Here is an 18,105-nt window from a genome sequence, read left to right on the forward strand (position 1 = left end):
TATTCCAAAATAAATTCTAAGTGGATCAAAGATTTAAGCAGAAAATTAATCCACAGAAGAATAAGCAAAAAAGGGATAGTTAAAACCAAAAAACACCCAATTGGAAGAAAGCGTATTTACAACACTTACAATAAATTAGTCTTTTGGCCGCCTGGGTGGCTCAATCAGTTAAGTGTCCAACTCGACCTCCGCTCAGGTCTCGATCTCAGGGTTGTGAATTCAAGCACTGAATTGGGCTCTGTGCTGCGTGTGAAGTCTACTTAGGGGAAAAAAAAATAGTCTTATGTGGTGGAAAAATAGTAAAAGATACCATTTTCATCTGCCAGACTATTAAAAAAGGTTCAGTAATAATATGGTCAGAGTGTAGGAAAACAGGTATTCTGTAAATGGTTGGTGAGAAAATGAGTTCAACCAATTGTAGAGCAGTTATCTCTAGGAACTGAAGCTCAGGGTGGGAAGACTTCATATTTTACTCTCTGTCGTGTTGTACTTTTTCAATCATGTTCATTACTCCAGTAAGGAAAAGTTTCCATATAAAGTGCTGTGTTAATAATTATAGGCGAAGTTACAAGAGTCCATTGAATATGAAGACTTGGGAAAAAATAATTCCATAAAAACAATTGCACTAAACCTCAAGAAGTCAGATAGGTAAGTTTGGTCAATATTAAATTAACCTGAGACACAATAGTTTTATAACACAAGTCACTGCAGAGTATATTCTGCAAGTATAGCACTCCAGTTTTAAATCATTTTACCATAAAAATATATTATCTTTTTCTTTGAGAATTTACTTTGTGCATTTCAGAAAAGGATGCTAAATGATCAAAGCCAAGATAAAAATGTGTTCTCTGTACTGTTTGCTTACTGCCCATATAGGAATTAAGTTACTTTATTGAAATCTATTTAGCTTATATTATTTTTTGCTTTGGGGATAATGTTATATTGAGACTGCTAAAATATTTGAAGGACAAATGTTACATGCCTTTATTCTGTGTTATGAGTCATTCCTTTCTTCCTTGCCTCTTTCTACCTCTTCAGGTATTATCATGGTCCAACTCCAATCCAGTCACTACAGTATGCAACAAGTCAGGACATTATTAATTCTTTTCAAAGTATTAGGCAAGAAATGGAAGCTTATACACCCAAATTAACTCAGGTAGGTGACTTGTACTGTTTGAAAACCAAAATTCCCTTAGTTATTTCCTCAGTTTATGAGGACAAACACATTGAATTATATAAACTGTTTTAATTGCGTTTAAAGACATATTGCCACTAAATAAATTGAAAAAAAGAGGTAGGAAGAAAAAGGTATTTGGCATATTCAAGAAGCATCTGAAGTTAAGGTGGTAATGAAAAATAAGATAATGAGTTTTGTGCCAATTTTTTCCCTTCCGTATACATAATGTTGCTGGGGAAATTTCCCAGATTTCCAGAAAACTTGTGGACATCACTGTCTAAATATTTTGCATGACCTTAAACTAGAATACATAAAATAGATCTTATTATCTAGTCTTTATTTTTCCCTGCTCTTATTCATACTTAAATGGATCAGCAAGTTCTGTCCATTCTTCATTATTTCTTGACTCCTATCACCTTGGTTTAAGCAAACCTGAGTAGTTTTCCACAATGCCACTACAAGTTCTCTTTCTAAAAACAAATTTATCACCCTGTAGCTTAAATCCTTTACTGCCCCCTTTTGTTGCTATAGTTACTGTCTGAATGCCTCATCTGGTGTGCCAGAATCTTTACGTCTGGCCCAAACCCACATCTCCAGCTGCATTTCCACCATTCCTTTCCACACACAACCAAGAGTCCTCTCTCCAGCCTAACACACAAAACTGCCTAGAAAACAAAGTCATACTTTCTCTCTTAGCCTGTTTCCTGACCCTGAGGACCTAATAATAATTATTCAAAACTGAACTCAAATTACATTGTCTCTGTAAAGCAATCCTCAGCATGCCCAGTAACAAGTTTTGGAGGTTGGGAGGGGGTGGGGCACATCTTTTGTCTATTTTTGTAAACTCTGAATCAGAGTTCACATCTGTCTTGTAGTGCTTACCACATATTGGAACTTATTTTTTTTACTTACAGAAAGTTGCAAAAAAATGTTTTCTGGCTGTTTTGAGATAGAAACTCAAATATTTCAGTGTGTATTTCCTAAAACAAGACATTCTCATAAATAACACAGTACAATTCTCATACATAACATAGTACAATTACAGAAATGATAAGTTAACATTGATAAAGAATTTTTTTTTTAATGTTTGTTTATTTTTGAGAGAGTGCAAGCAGGTTAGGGGCATAGAGAGAGGGAGACAGAGGATCCAAAGCAGGCTCCATGCTGAGAGCAGAGAGCCTGACATGGGGTTCAGACTCCCAAGTCACGAGATGATGCCCTGAGCTGAAGTCAGACGCTTAACCGACTCAGCCACCCAGGTGCCCCTAACATTGATAAAGTATTATTATCCAGCCTATAAGTCTTAACAAAAATTTCACCAGTTGTACCACCAGTGTCCCTTGGAGCAAAAGAAAACTTTTTTTTTCCTTGGTCCAGCATCCAAGTCAAGTTCATTGAGCTGCATTTAGTTCTCATGTTTTTTAGTCTCTTTTAAAATGGTATCATTTTCCGGGGCGCCTGGGTGGCGCAGTCGGTTAAGCGTCCGACTTCAGCCAGGTCACGATCTCACGATCTTGCGGTCCATGAGTTCGAGCCCCGCGTCAGGCTCTGGGCTGATGGCTCAGAGCCTGGAGCCTGTTTCCCATTCTGTGTCTCCCTCTCTCTCTTCCCCTCCCCCGTTCATGCTCTGTCTCTCTCTGTCCCAAAAATAAATAAACGTTGAAAAAAAAATTTTTTAATGGTATCATTTTAAAAATAAATAAATAAATAAATAAATAAATAAATAAGGTGAAATGGTATCATTTTTTAATCTCTCTTTGTTTTTCATGATCTTGATATTTGAATAAAAGCCAGTTTTTGTAAAATACCCTCACTTTGAGTTTCTCTAATGTTTCCTCATAACTAGATTCACATTAAGCATTTTGGGCAAGAATACCACAGAAATGATGTGTCATCCTCAGTGTATCGTATCAGGAGGCACATACTTAATTTGTCCTAACTTTTGATCACTTGGGTAGGGTAGTATCTATCTGGTTTTTCCACCAAAAAGTTAATATTTTTCCCTCTGTAATGAGTATCTTGAGAGATATTTTAAGACCATATAAATATTCTATTTCCTATCAAACTTTTACCCACTAGTTTTTTAGAATCCGTTGATGATTCTTACCAAAACACTTACTTCTGTGGTGGTGGTGGTGAAGTGGTGATTTTCTAATTCCATCATCCCTTCTACATTTGTCAGTTGACACTTTGCTAAGACAAAGAGCTTCCCTTTCCTTCTGTGTTTATTTATAACAGAATGGACTCATGGGTTTTTACATTATTTTGTGGGTTATGAACTGTTGCTGTCTTTTTGTTAAACTAAAGTATAATTTACATAGTTAAATGTACCTTTTTTAGTCTCTTCTGCAACTTTTAATAAACACAGTTGTGTAACCACTGACACAATTAAAAAAATTTGTCACCTCCAAAAATGTACCCGTGCCTCTTTGCAATCAGACCCTTCCCACGCCCTTCACACTGGCTCCTATATCTTTCTGACAATGTCCTCATCAATTTTTGAGCACCTCCTTTTGAGTACCTTACTTTATGGAACGATGAGATAGATGTTCCAGGTTCATCTTATGCTTGCCCTGCCCCAGCCACAGAATCTTTTTTAATGTTGGGTACACTTAGAAACCAAGATCTGGGTGTGGTGTACTGGTTGCTGTTGGGGTGTCATTTGCTACTGGTTTATCGTCCCCTCCGCGAACAGAGCTAGGAAATACATATATGTTCATATATGTACACATAACAATTGTGGGATAATTTGACTCCTTTTTTTTCATCTGTAGTGTAACCCAGCATCTGGCCCTTGGGCCTAAGTAGATCCTCCTAACTTTTTCAAGCTGTGGTCAATCCTAGATACTTAAATTCGTCCCCATACTCACCCTGCTGCCAAAAATGATTTTATATCTGAGACACATGAATTGAGTCAGGAAGGCCCAAGAAATCAATTGTCTGGGTGTATATACCTGAGTACGGCCCGTGGCTAGTCAGCCAGCTCAACAATCACAGAAGCTTCTAGTTCCAAAGCATTATAAAATTTCTGACAAAAGTGAATAGGAATAACATGAACTCCCATGTCCCCTTAACTTGTGGTGGTCATATCCTGTACTCTTACACCAAGTTGAAATTTTGTTTTCACCCAGTCCATATACCATGGATATCTACTTAATAAAAACTCCATTGAAAAGCCTTAGAGAGGGTAACCCTGCACTTGAGCTATTCAACAAATGACTTGTTCCTCTATAACCACAGTGCCTGGCACTTGTTAGGCACTCACTGAATAGATATGTGAATTATTTTCCTAACTGTTGATACTGATACAGTGGGGAGTGTGTTTTTTCCCCTTTTGGTTAAGTATTCACTTCCTTGGAAAACTACAAATGATATATTTCTGCTCTGTTGAGTTTTCTCTTTTCTCCCCCTAGCTGCCAGTAAGTATACATGTTAACATGTTGTTTTAGTTTTTTTTCTTAAGCTCAGTTTTAGCTTCAGTTGTAGAGTTCACAAGTTGAGTTGGTACTTAAGAAGGGCTGGGGGGCGCCTGGGTGGCGCAGTCGGTTAAGCGTCCGACTTCAGCCAGGTCACGATCTTGCGGTCCGTGAGTTCGAGCCCCGTGTCGGGCTCTGGGCTGATGGCTCAGAGCCTGGAGCCTGTTTCCGATTCTGTGTCTCCCTCTCTCTCTGCCCCTCCCCCGTTCATGCTCTGTCTCTCTCTGTCCCAAAAATAAATAAACGTTGAAAAAAAAAAAAAAAGAAAAAAGAAGGGCTGGGGCGCCTGGGTGGCGCAGTCGGTTAAGCGTCCGACTTCAGCCAGGTCACGATCTCGCGGTCTGTGAGTTCGAGCCCCGCGTCAGGCTCTGGGCTGACGGCTCAGAGCCTGGAGCCTGTTTCCGATTCTGTGTCTCCCTCTCTCTCTGCCCCTCCCCCGTTCATGCTCTGTCTCTCTGTCCCAAAAATTAAAAAAAAAAATAAAATAAAAAAAAAAAAAAAAGAAGGGCCAAAGTGTGACTTTTGGGGTCTAAAGATGTGCCAGGTATTACTGGAAGACTGGTAGGTATTCTGTTTCTATGCACACTGTGTTTCTGGCCTCACACAAAGTAGTTCACTCTAGTTGCTGTAGATTATGTGTTTATGCCAGAGTAAAGATGCACTGACCATTTTGCTGTAAAACTGAAATGTTAGGTAAGAAAGATGACAGGAAGAGGAAATCACTTTCTGTGTCTTCGCTTCTTGCAGGTTCTCTCAAGTAGTGCTGCCAGCAGTACTATCACAACACTGTCACCTGGAGGAGCACTTATGCAGGGAGGGACACAGCAAGCCATAAACCGTATGTGCTGGGCTTTCTGTTGCTGCCCCTTTACTTAAATGAGCTCTAAAGAGCAGCTTGAGAGGAATGCTAAAGTTACATTGGTTTTTGTTTGGAGCTTTCTGAAATTTTTGTTTTTGTGCATATAGATCCTGAGATCTATTTAGACAAGAGCTTAGGTTTTGTAATTGTCTTAATAGTACAAAGAGTGGTGCATTGCTAGTCTCCCTATAGCATACCAAAAGCCTTCTTTCTTACTTTACACCTCTTAGAATAAAGGGAAATCTGAAAATTGCTCCAAAATCCAAGGGAATTTAAAATCTGGGATCTGTTAGCCACAAAATCGGTAACTTATCTCAGAATAGCACATCCTGGTTTGGCATTGGCCGAGAACACACGTTCAGATTCATTCTATGAGTGGTCGTTCTTTCAGAAGCTATACATATGTAAAAATAACCTTTATCCTATAGACCTCTTGTTTCTTCTACAGAGATGGTGCCAAATGATATTCAGTCTGAGTTGAAACACCTGTATGTGGCTGTTGGGGAACTTCTACGGCACTTCTGGTCCTGCTTTCCCGTTAATACACCATTCCTAGAAGAAAAGGTCAGAATTAATTCCAGACATAGCCAGCTCAGTGGTAGTGTGACTTAGCGAGATACTGTTTTGAAATTGGAAAATTGTATTGTTTACCATGTGCTAGACACTGGGATAAGCACTTGCATACGTTAATTTAAGCCTTCAGCATCCTGATGGAGGTAGGTATTAAAACCCATTTTATAGATGAAGAAATATGAGATACAGGCCAGTTCTATAACTTATGATTGTACGTCTTAAAACTTGTGTCTACCTCTAAGCCACTGGGAGTAATTGAAGAACACAGATCCAAAACAAATCACATCAGTAAAATTATTTATTTGGTATATTTTTTAGAGGTAATTAAATTCAAACTTATATTGACAACAAATATAGCACTAGCTGTTTAACACTGAAACCCTTTTAAATCAATTAAAGGACAGTTGATACATGGGAAAATATTTACAGCTTTAATAGTAATAGCTTAACTATATAGATTACTCTTATAAACATTTCTTAAGAGAACGGTAAATACCCCATTAAAAATAATAGGCAAGAGACTTTTAACAGGCCCCTCACTAAAGAATGCGGGTGGTTCAGGAAACCTAAGAGGAAATTTTCATACTCACTAGTATTCAAATAAGTTCATCTTTAACGCTACAGCAAAAGAGCATTTTTTTTATCAATTATTTATTTTTTTATTTATTTTTTTATCAATGATTTTTAAAAGAAAAAATTTTAAGTGATCAGTGATGGCTGAGTTGCCAAGAGTTCTTTCTTTTATTATTCATACTACCTTTTAAAAAAAAAGTTTGACCCAGAAATTCAACACTCCGAAATTTAACCTAAGGAAGTAATTAAGAATATTTATAAATATTTAGCAGTAGAGATGTTCCTCTGCCACTGTCTCCGAAAGATGTGGAACTGGCCTAACTCTTGACCAGAAGGGGCTTGGTTAAAGAAGCATTTGGTATGCCCGTACACTGAATACAATGCATCCATTTTAAACAGTGCCTTAGATGAGTATTTAATGATTGAAAGATGTTCACGTTAAACCAAGTGAAATTTTAAAACAGTATAATAAATGCATTTATACACATATACAAAAAAATATCGAGAGGGATATGAATTATGAACCAAAGTGTTAATTATCTCTGAGGGGTGGTAGATACTGCTTCTCTGCCTGAAGCCAATTAATGTATTAAAAAAAAAAAAAGTAAACTTCCTATGTATCTTTTTCTCTTGCTTCTTAAAGGTTCTTTGAGATTTCTCTGTATTTTATTAATTTCTCTCATCTTTTTTTAGGTAGTGAAAATGAAAAGTAATTTGGAACGATTTCAAGTTACAAAGCTCTGCCCATTCCAAGAAAAAATTCGGAGACAGTATTTAAGCACAAACGTAAGGCAACAATCTGCTTCACCTGATTCTCATTCTCTGTGTAGCAAAATGATGAAATTAACTTTGTTTTCATGTAAATGAGTAGATACATTGGCTCTTATTTTTTTTCTGTTACTCAGTATTACTGTTTTTAAGTTTATTTTATTTTTTTTAAGCAATCTCTACACCCAACATAGGGCTCAAACTCATGACCCCAAGATCAAGAGGGGCGTGCTCTTCCAACTGAGCCAGCCAAGCACCTCTCACAGGACTGTTTTTTAATTGTAAAATGCATCATATATTCAGAAGACTGTATAAAATACTTACACTTTTTAAAACAATGAAACGAGTATCTACCAACAAATCATAAGAAATGGAACAAAACCGGTACCCATAGGTATTCCCTATCCAGTTGCCTACCCCTCCTTCGCACTCTTTCAGGACCACAACTAATCAGGAATTTATCATAATCATCTCCATGGTTTTTGTTTGTTTTTCTCTTTTTTAAGTAAACTGCCCCCAGCATGGGGCTCAAACTCAACAACCCCAAGATCGAGTTGCCTGTTCTACCCACTGAGCCAGCCAAGTGCTCCAATCATCTCCGTGTTTTGCTTTATAGATTTACAACCTGTGTGTATGTTCCTGAAAAAATAATTATTTAGAAAACCTGACTAGCAAACACAAACCCAACCCTGCAAAGAAAGGCAGACTTGCTACTCTGTAACAGTAAACTGTACAGTTGCTGCCTTATGGTCTGCCTTCGCCTTCCCTGATGGCTTACAGCAGGGCAGGGCTGTGGGTGAGGTAGTGAGTGCAGAGTGTCACTTGGTGCCCAGGTTTTTTAACATTTTTTTGAATGCAAGGCTACAGCAACCACACGAGATGGGTTTTCATTTGTTATGCAGTCCTCTCTGAGATGACTGGGCAAGAAGAGTATATACAAATTCAGGATTTAGTATTTGAGTAAGTAGCACAATCAAAAGAGGGAGTTTTATCATTGAGAGCTGAAAAATTCTTCATCAGTAAGGTTTTTAGTAAGTATTCCCTAATGTCCTCAGTGATTTTTCTCAAAATATAACAGTAGTACTTACAATCAGAAAAGAAACTTGGAGTATCTTCCCAATAGCAGAGCAAGAGTGACACATAGGTTTCAGTTCATGTATTTTCTTGATTGTAACTGCCTGGAGCACTATGGTAAAATGGATTCTGAGGCCACGTGCAGGCATTAACTTGGAGAATACTGCAGGTTTGTTTCCACACCACTGAAGTAAAGTGAGTCAAATGAATTTTTCTGTTTCCTAGTGCATGTACAAGTTAGGTTACACTGTACTGCAATCTGTTAAATGTGCAACAGCATTGCATGTAAAAAAAAAAAAAAAAAAAACACTGTGCATACCTTAATAAGAAAATACTTTATTGCTAAAATTGCTTACCTTACCTTACCTCTCTGTTGGTGGCTGCTGAGTGATCAGGTGGTGGTTGCTGAAGGTTGGGGTGGCCGTGGAAATTTCTTGAAATAAGACAACCTTAGGGGTGCCTGGGTGGTTCAGTTGGTTGAGTGTCTGACTTCGGCTCAGGACATGATCTTACAGTTCGTGAGTTCGAGTCCCACTTCAGGCTCTGTGCTGACAGCTCAGAGCCTGGAGCCTGCTTCAGATTCTGTGTCTCCCTCTCTCTGTGCCCCTCCCCTGCTTGTACTCTGTCTCTCTCTTTCAAAATAAACATTTAAAAAAAATAATAAGACAACAGTGAAGTTTGCCACAGCGATTGACACTTCTTTTGCAAATGATTTCTGGGTAACATGCGATGCTATTTGACAGCATTTCACCTACAGTAGAACTTCTTTCAAAATTCAGAGTCAGCCCTCCCAAACCCTGCTTGCTGCTTTATCAACTAAGTTTACGTAATATTGTAAATCCTCTGTTGTCGCTTCTACAGTCTTCACTGCATCCTCAACCAGGAGTAGATTCCATCTCAAAAGACTACTTTCTTTGTTCAGCCCTAAGAAGCAACTCCTGGGGTTCCTGGGTGGCTCAGTCGGTTAAGCATCCGACTTCAACTCGGGTCATGATCTCGCAGTTCGTGAGTTTGAGCCCTGCGTCGGGCCCTGTGCTGACAGCTCAGAGCCTGGAGCCTGCTTCGGATTCTGTGTCTCCCTCTCTCTCTGCCCCTCCCCTGCTTGCTCTCTCTCTCTCTGTCTCTCAAAAATAAACATTAAAAAAAAAAAAAAAAAAGCCACTCCTCATCTGTTCAGGTTTTGTCATGAGATGGCAGCAATTCAGTCATGTCCTCAGACTCTACTTTTATTTCTAGTTCTCTTGCTTTTTCCACCAGCTTGCAGTTACTTCCTCCACTGAAGTCTTGAACCATTCACAGTTATCCATAAGGGTTGGAATCAGCTTCTTCCAAATTGCTGTTAATATTGATACTTTGACCTCTTTCTATGAGTCACAAATATTCTTAATTTTTTTTTAATGTTTGTTTATTTTTGAGAGGGGGGGAGGAGGAGTAGAGAAAGAGGGAGACACAGAATACGAAGCAGGCTCCAGGCTCTGAGCTGTCAGTACAGAGCCCGAAGTGGGGCTCAAAATCACAAACCGCAAGATTATGACCTGAGCTGAAGTCGGACACTTAACTGAGCCACCTGGGCGTCCTGAGTCACAAATATTCTTTTTTTTTTAAATTTTTTTAAAATTATTATTTTTGAGAGAGACAGAATGCCAATGGGTTAAGGGCAGAGAGAGAGGGAGACACAGAAGCAGAAGCAGGCTCCAGGCTCTGAGCTGTCAGCACAGAGCCTGACGTGGGGCTCGAACTCATAAGCTGTGAGATCATGACCTGAGACGAAGTCGGACACTCAACCGACTGAGCCACCCAGGCGCCCCCTGAGTCACAGATATTCTTAATGGTATCTAGAATGGTGAATCCTTTCCAGAAGGTGTTTAGTTTACTTTGCCCAGATCCATCAGAGGAATCACTGTCTATGGCAGTTATAGCCTTAGGAATTGTATTTCTTAAATAATAAGACTTAAAAGTCAAAATTACTCCTTGACTCATGGGTTACAGAATGAATGTTGGGTTAGCAGGCATAAAAACAATGTTCATCATGTCTCCATCAGAGCTCTTGGGTAGCCAGGTGCATTGTCAATGACCAGTAATATTTTGAAAGGAATCTTTTTCTGAGATCTCAACAGTGACCGTAAATATTCACTAAACCGTGTTATAAATAGATGTGCTGTCATCTAGGCTTTGTTGTTCCATTCATAGAGCACAGGCAGAGGGGATACAGCATAATTTTTAAGGGCCCAAGGATAATCAGAATGTTAAATGAGCATTGGCTAAAACTTAAAGTCACCAACTGCATCAGCTCCTGGTAAGAGAATCAGCCTGTTCTTTGGAGTTTTGAAACCAAGTATTGACTTCTCCTCTCTAACTATGAAAGTCCTAGATGGCCTCTTCCAATAGAAGGCTGTTTTGTCTGTGTTGAAAATCTGTTGTTTAATGTAGCTACCTTCATTAATTATCTTAGCCAGGTCTTCTGGATAACGCACTACAGTTTCTACGTCAGCACTTGCTGCTTCACCTTGTACTTTTTTGTCTGTTACAGAGTTGTCTTCTTTCCTTAAACCTCAGGAACCAGCTTCTGCTGCTTCAGACTTCTCTTCTGCAGCTTCCTCACCTCTCTCAGCCTTGAACAGAGTTAGGGCATTGCTCTGGATTAGGCTTTGGCTAAAGGGCATGTTGTGGCTGGTTGGAGTTTTTATCCAGACCACTAAAACTTTCTCCATATCAGCTATAAGACTGTATTTATTGCTTTCTTTTCATTTCATGTGTTCACTGGAATAGCACTTAATGTTTTTCAAGAACTTTTCTTTTGCATTCACAGCTTGGCTAACTGGCACAGGAGTCTTTGCTTTCAGCCCGTCTCAGCTTTCAACACACCTTCCTCACTAAGCTTAATCATTTCTAGCTTCTGATTTAAAGTGAGAAACATGTGACTCTTCCTTTCAGTTGAATATGTAGAGGCTACTGTAGGATTATTCATTGGCCTGATTTCAATATTGTTGTGTCCCAGGGAATAAGGAGTCTTGAGGAAAGGGAGAAAGGGGAATGGCTGGTCAGTGGAACAGTCAGAATACACACAACATTTATTAAGTTCACCATCTTACAGGCATGGTTCGTGGTGCCCAAAAACAATTGCAAAAACATCAAAGTCACACTAGTCACAGATTAGGGTAACAACATGATAATAATGAAAAAGTTTGAAATATTGCAAGAATTACCAAAATGTGACCTGGCACAGAGACACAAAGTGAGCAAATGCTGTTGGTAAAACGGTGCTGAGAGACTTGCTTGATGCAGTGTTGCCACAAACTTTCAATTTGTTGGAGAGAGAAAAAAAAAAAAAAAAACAACATTCCTGAGAAGCATAATAAAACTTTGCACAGTAAAACAAGATATACCTGTACAGTCTTCCAGGAGGGCTTGCCATTCATCTCTTCTAATTGGCACTATGGAACCAGTAGGCCCATCCAGTAAAGTAAATTATTTTTATATACTTTCCAGGCAGGTTCAACTTTCATGTTGTCCTTTAGCTGCTTAATGGCAGGGCAGACACTACAACCCAGATAGAGCAGGTGAATTTCCAGCCTCTCCCACCATCTCTTCCCTTTTATACAAAACGGCTCTGGTAATACCTTCACAGAGGGCTTGCCCTTTGCCTCATTGGGGTAATACAAATGAGCATGGAAACTACACTGAAGTATGTGCCAGATCTGGATCAGAAGCATTAACTTCCCCAGCCTTTGCCCAGTTATTGCTGAAGTTTCTTGCTGTGTTTTTCAGTTGGTAAGTCACATAGAGGAGATGCTCCAGACAGCCTACAACAAGCTCCACAAGTGGCAGTCACGGCGTCTGATGAAGAAAACGTGAAGTGTCTGTGACTCTCACAGGTTTTGTGAGAGTAAGAGAACTGTGACCTGCAGTGACTCTGGAAACCTGGCCTGAGACATGCCGATGATCACACAGCAGTGACAAACATCTGCACCATGCCAACTCTCGGAGCTGATGCTGTTGTACTTGCACATTGTGAACTGAAAGGAAAGGAACTGTGACTAAACTCGAAGCTGGGGAGGTAAATTAAGGCAGAACCAAAATGAGCTAAGTTGCAAATATATATATATACATATATATATATTTTAAAGAGACACTGTTTACTGCAGTTACTCAGGAACTGCTTTTGATTCACATTAAGCTGCTTTCAGAAATTAAAAAAAAAAAAAAACTTTTTAAAAGGGTGCATTGATAAAATCTGAGGTTTTTTTTTTTTTCTTTGTAAATTTTTTTCCTAAGTTTATGGCACAGGGTACACCTTAAGTATTTCTCCTCCATCCTCCACTTGGATCCTCAAGTTGTACTGAATTCTAGTCGTACCTTACATCAGCAAGTTAAAGAGAGTACTTTAAAGCAGGAGACTGTTGCTCAACCATCAGGAAACAGTTGTAGTCAGAAGACATCATTGGTCCTGTGTTTCCTACGGAAATAAGAAACAATAAATGTTGCACTGAATGTTTGTGGTTTGGAGTCCCTAAATGATTAAGAGGGAACATATTTGCAGAAAGTTGCGTGGGATTTTTTATGCAGATTTTTGTCAGAAGACAATGGCGCTGCATGTTTTTCTTTGAGTGCAAATGTACATTGCTAAGATTTTTTTTTAAGATGGCATGTGCTTTGAAAAGAGGAAATTGCATTTTTAAGAGTTTAAAAATCTTATGAGTGAGAAATATAAGAAATCTTACTTATTTTCACCTCTTTAGAAAAAATAAAAGATGTTTCTCATATCTCCTTTTCTCGAGTATCTGACTGTTACTGTCCTTGGCGAATCGATAATCATTGCATAGTGACTGAAAAGCCTAAATGGCAAAAGAAAAAAAAAAGTTTCATTCTTGTTTCTGGAATCATGCCATATTTTGTTCCTAATAGGATCAACTCACTGTTTATCTGGATTTTAGATGTCTTGTATTAAAAATTACAGAAAAAAGTAAAACTTTTTTATAGATACTCCTTTAACTATTAAGACATCTTACGGTTTCTCATATGTTATATTTACGTGGGTGGGCTACTCTTAAAGCCATTGTAAGCTCATTTTATTTTTTTTCTTCTGTTATTTAAAAAAAAACTTTTTTATTGAAGTGTAGTTGACCTACAATGTTATATTAGTTTCAGGTTTATAGTATAGGGATTCTGCAACTCTACGTGTTATGCTATTTGTTCACCACAAGTGTAGCTACCGTCTGTCGCCATTTATTACAGTACCATTGACTATTCCGTGTGCTGTACCTTTCATCCTTGTGGCTGATTGATTCCGTAACTGGAAATCCTGATTATCTTTCATATAATGGCTACAGCAGGTCAAAAACCTGGACATTGAACTAGTAAAAGAAAAGGGGCAACATCCCTTTTGGCTTCAGTCTTCCCATCTGTCCTTCAGATCAATATAGTAATGGTGTAATCCCTTACACTTACAGTTTTACAAAGTGCTTTTCAAGTGTATTATCACTACAGCTACTCTAAGCAATAACAATGGAGCAGGTAGAAAAATGTTTGAAATAGAAGAGTATGTCCGTTGGGAAAGGCAGGTATAAACAAATAAAATGCTCTGTTAAAGATTAAGTGATAAATGTAACGGAGACTGAAGAAAGAAACCATTTTGGAGAACTGGGTAGGCTTTACTAAATATTGAATAGAGAAAAGCATGATAAAAGTGTGAGAAATTGGAACGACCCCAGTGTGTTTGTTAGATTGGAGGGTTGAGAGTGACAAGTAAGTGACTGGGATAATCAGTTTAAATCAAGTTGCAAATAGCTTTGTATGCCAAGGTAAGAAATTCAACCTTATCCATTCGGCATGGGTTATGTCAGAGAAAACTTTGAGTAAGTTGTTTTTATGAGAGTCTGGGTTGGTTGGTCTATAGATAAAAAGTCTGGCAGTTAGGAAGGCCAAACCTAAAAGGCCTTTGGAACAATCCAGACTGGAAACTATGTCCAAATTATAGTGTAGTTCTGGTTAATAGGAGGGGTTGGGTAAAGACATCTAATGTATGTGACCAAGTCTCACAGGAAATAAAGGATTTAAGGGCGATTTCACCAGCGTTAACGGTCAATTTCATGTCTAGCTTGCATTTAAAGTATTTGATACTTGGGGGCGCCTGGGCAGCTCGGTTGGTTATACATCCAATTCTTTGATTTCATCACAGGTCATTACCTCATAGTTTGTGGGATCAAGCCCCACATCAGGCTCTGCACTGACAACACAGAGCCTGCTTGGTATTCTCTTTCTGTCTCGCTCGCTCGCTCTCGCGCTCTCTCTCTGTCTTGCTCTCTGCCCCTCCCCACTCACATTCTCTCTCTCAAAAAAAATAAACATTAAAAAAATAAAAATAAAGTATTTGATCTTTGGACTCTTTTCAGAGTGAATCTTGGCAGCTGTTTAGCCCTATTATTTTCCTACCTTCCCATTGTGGAAAACGATAATACCTTTCCTGCTATGTCACACTTCATTCCCACAATAACCAGTGAAGCAGGTAGGTGCTACAGGTTATTTTACAAATTAGAAATGGTTTCGATGTTATGTAATTTACCCAGATACACACAGCCAATAAGTGGCAGAGCTGGGATTTGCCCCAAACTGCAAGCTGCAAGTCCCTTAGGGATAAGATGCTTGTGAAGTTGGAAGCTTTTATTCCCCAACCCACAGCTCCATTGATTAGTTTTTCTTATGACTGACCTGCTATTCCTGCCTCTCTGATTCTATTCTGCATTGCTTTTCTGGCAAATCATAGTATGGAGTTAGTCTGCCTGATGGGTCCAGAGGACTGCAAAATGTAATACAGCACGCCCTGCTTTAGGAGAATGAGTTTCTCCCTGAGAGAAGCAGGAAGTCAGTAGTACTAGTCTGCTTTGGACTTACACTGCAAAATGAATAGCTACATTGTGACCCCCACTTCAGTCTGAAAAATTAAAAGAATGCTTTAACATCTGTACTAGAAAGGTAGCCCACTCATCCAGGGGGAGAGTTGAGTCCAGAAAGTGATTTCCTGCATATATATATATACACACACACACACACACACACACACACACACATACCACCTGGAGTTGACAGTGGCCCTGGGATGGAAAGCTGCCTATTTTAAACTTAGATTTGCTGTCTCCAGTGTCAAGACTTGCACGAGATTCCTCAGTGCATTACCTCTGCCCTTTCCCAGTTTAGCTTCTTGAAGACTCAGCTGTTCTCCTAGTTCCTGAGGCCAAGGAAACCCAAGTTATTTTCAGCTCTTAAACTGTCCAGAGTTGGAGGATTGGTTCAGGCGTGATCAGCCTTAGTTTGTAGTCCATATTGCTTGAGGATATTAAAGTCCCTGAAAAGGCTTAAGAATTCCGACTTTGTAACCACAGAATCCTGTGTTCATAGTCTTCCGTGGAATTCCTAATACAACAAACGTGGACTTGCACCTATTGAGATAGAGCCACAGATTCAGCTTCTCTCTCCATGCACTGCCCACCCAGCAGTACACTAAGAATACAGCCTGAAAAATGTTATTTTCTCTCTGGCCACCTGGTAACCTGCTGTGTTTATTGGGGTGGGTGATAATAAGAACAGACAAGTTAAAGATAAATTCTGGCTTAACTTTTAAATTTTACATTTCTGTAGTCATAGAAATAAGCAAATAGCAAGATGGTACTTAAACCCAACCTATTAGCAATTACATTAAATGTAAACACACTGAACTCTTTAAAAGACAAAGATTTTGTCAGAATGGATTAAAAAACAAGCCTCAGCTATACACTAGTTATAATCACAGAAATGATTATATAAATCACTTAGCTCACTGGACTTGCCCACTCAACAAGTATCAAATTCAGGTTCACTAGGTATTAGAGTTCAAAGTCCTTTATTACTCAGATTTATTTCTCTCATTCTAGCAGCTGTCTGGTGAACAGAGCCATAATTTTTTAAGGGGCGAATAGTACTGAAGTATGTAAGATAGAAGATGGTTCTGTACCTTTACCCCCAAATCTCACTCTGCTGAGAGTGCTTTTTCTTAGGGACATTTTTCTATGCACTTAATTATTTTTCTAACGTACAACCTGAGATATTTCTGGCAAGAGATATCTGTGTGTACATTCATGCCCTTTAAGGTAAACCTTGACAGTCTCGTCTTACAGAATCCATTCATGGTCCTAATTCTGTAAGCCAAATTTTTGTGAATTATGGTCCTATCCATTAGTGGGCTATTTCTGGCACCTGGTTATCCATAAGAAGAGGCTATGCCTGACCTGAATACAAAAATTCTTTGGGCTTTACATGTGCAATCAAGATCCTTATCACCAAGAACATTTACACCCACAGACACAGGGAGGAGAGAAAGAGTGTTCCCGTAGGCCTAACTGGGATTGATTGCAGCCTCATGAACAGTAGAGACATATTCTAGCAGAGGTGTTAGAACAGACTTTGGTGGACTTGCATAGTTCACTAGCTGTGTGACCTTGAACAATTTAATTTGTACCTCCATTTTTTCATCTGTAAAATGGGCATTATAGTAGTACTTCATTGATTAGGTGATTGTGAGGATAATGGATAACGGTCCTAGAATTGGGCTCCTTAACAATAAAATACTAATAATCATAAAACAAAAATAAAAAGAGGTTGGGCCCAAACTTGAGGTAAAAAAAAAAAAAAGTTATCAGGGGAGCAACCTTGAAACTTGATTCAGTAGTTGTAAAGGGTTTCTCTGCGAAACAAGGTCACTAACAGGCTTCAGTGAACATATCCACAGAGCTAAATATGGTTATTTGACATCTCAACAATTCTAGCTTAGGCAAGAGAGAATTTCTTTCAAAGCATAATAGTGATCCATTTTCTGTTCGACATGAATAGAAAGGAAAAAAAAAGTGATTAAACACTCAAGCTGTACAGTTGAGCTGAGTTCAAATTCCAGCCCTGCCACTTACGAGTGGTGTGATTACTTAATCTCTTCACACCTCAGTTTTCTCATTTGTAAAACGGGCATACTAATAGTACTTGTAGATTTATTATTGTTAAATGAGCTAATAAGTGTAAGTGCTTAGAACAGTGCTTGGCACACATTAAGCAATACATGTTCTTCCTGGCATTTATCATCATTATCATCACCAGACTTCAGCTCAAAGCTTATTGACTCAGGCCAGTATATAATATCAACACAGACAGGCAGCTGGGGCAGAGAATAAAGGAAACCTATTAGGTCTATTTGCCAAACATTTGCCGTGCATAAATATATTCTTATTTAATCCTTAGGATTCATTCAACAATTATTTACCAAGCTCCTACTATGCGTCAGTCCACAGTCCCCACCTTATAGTCTCCAATCATGAAAAGGCACTGTCCTAGATGATGGGTAAAATAGATTGTGCCCTAATCAGGCTTACTTAAGACTAAACCGAGGCTCAGAAAGGTGCAACAACTTTCCTAAAGCCCCTGACTCTCAACTTGGGTGTGGAGAGCGGATTCAAATGCCGTTCTTGAATGTAAATCTGTGTAGCTGCAACCTGTTGACCTCTCCCTGCCCCACTCACTGTCTCCCCACCCTGCTCAGGCAGGCTGGAACTTTCTCTTCTACCTGCTATAAATAATGGAGAGAG

The 18,105-nt window shown here is 38.9% G+C and overlaps 1 protein-coding gene across 2 annotated transcripts in view; it reads left to right on the top strand.

Moving 5' to 3' along the window:
• GTF2H1 (general transcription factor IIH subunit 1) overlaps positions 1-13,268 on the top strand; it is a 37,862-nt gene extending 24,594 nt beyond the window's left edge. For both annotated transcript variants that reach the window (XM_047876715.1, XM_047876714.1), the window contains exons 10-15: positions 560-648; positions 1,039-1,156; positions 5,401-5,491; positions 5,961-6,076; positions 7,352-7,444; positions 12,269-13,268. In XM_047876715.1, the coding sequence (XP_047732671.1) occupies positions 560-648; positions 1,039-1,156; positions 5,401-5,491; positions 5,961-6,076; positions 7,352-7,444; positions 12,269-12,355 (594 nt within the window). In that variant the 3' untranslated portion in view covers positions 12,356-13,268. The remainder of the gene's footprint in view (positions 1-559; positions 649-1,038; positions 1,157-5,400; positions 5,492-5,960; positions 6,077-7,351; positions 7,445-12,268) is intronic.
• Positions 13,269-18,105: the final 4,837 nt, after the last annotated feature.

Source organism: Prionailurus viverrinus, chromosome D1, assembly GCF_022837055.1.
Source record: "Prionailurus viverrinus isolate Anna chromosome D1, UM_Priviv_1.0, whole genome shotgun sequence".
Lineage (NCBI taxonomy): Eukaryota > Metazoa > Chordata > Mammalia > Carnivora > Felidae > Prionailurus > Prionailurus viverrinus.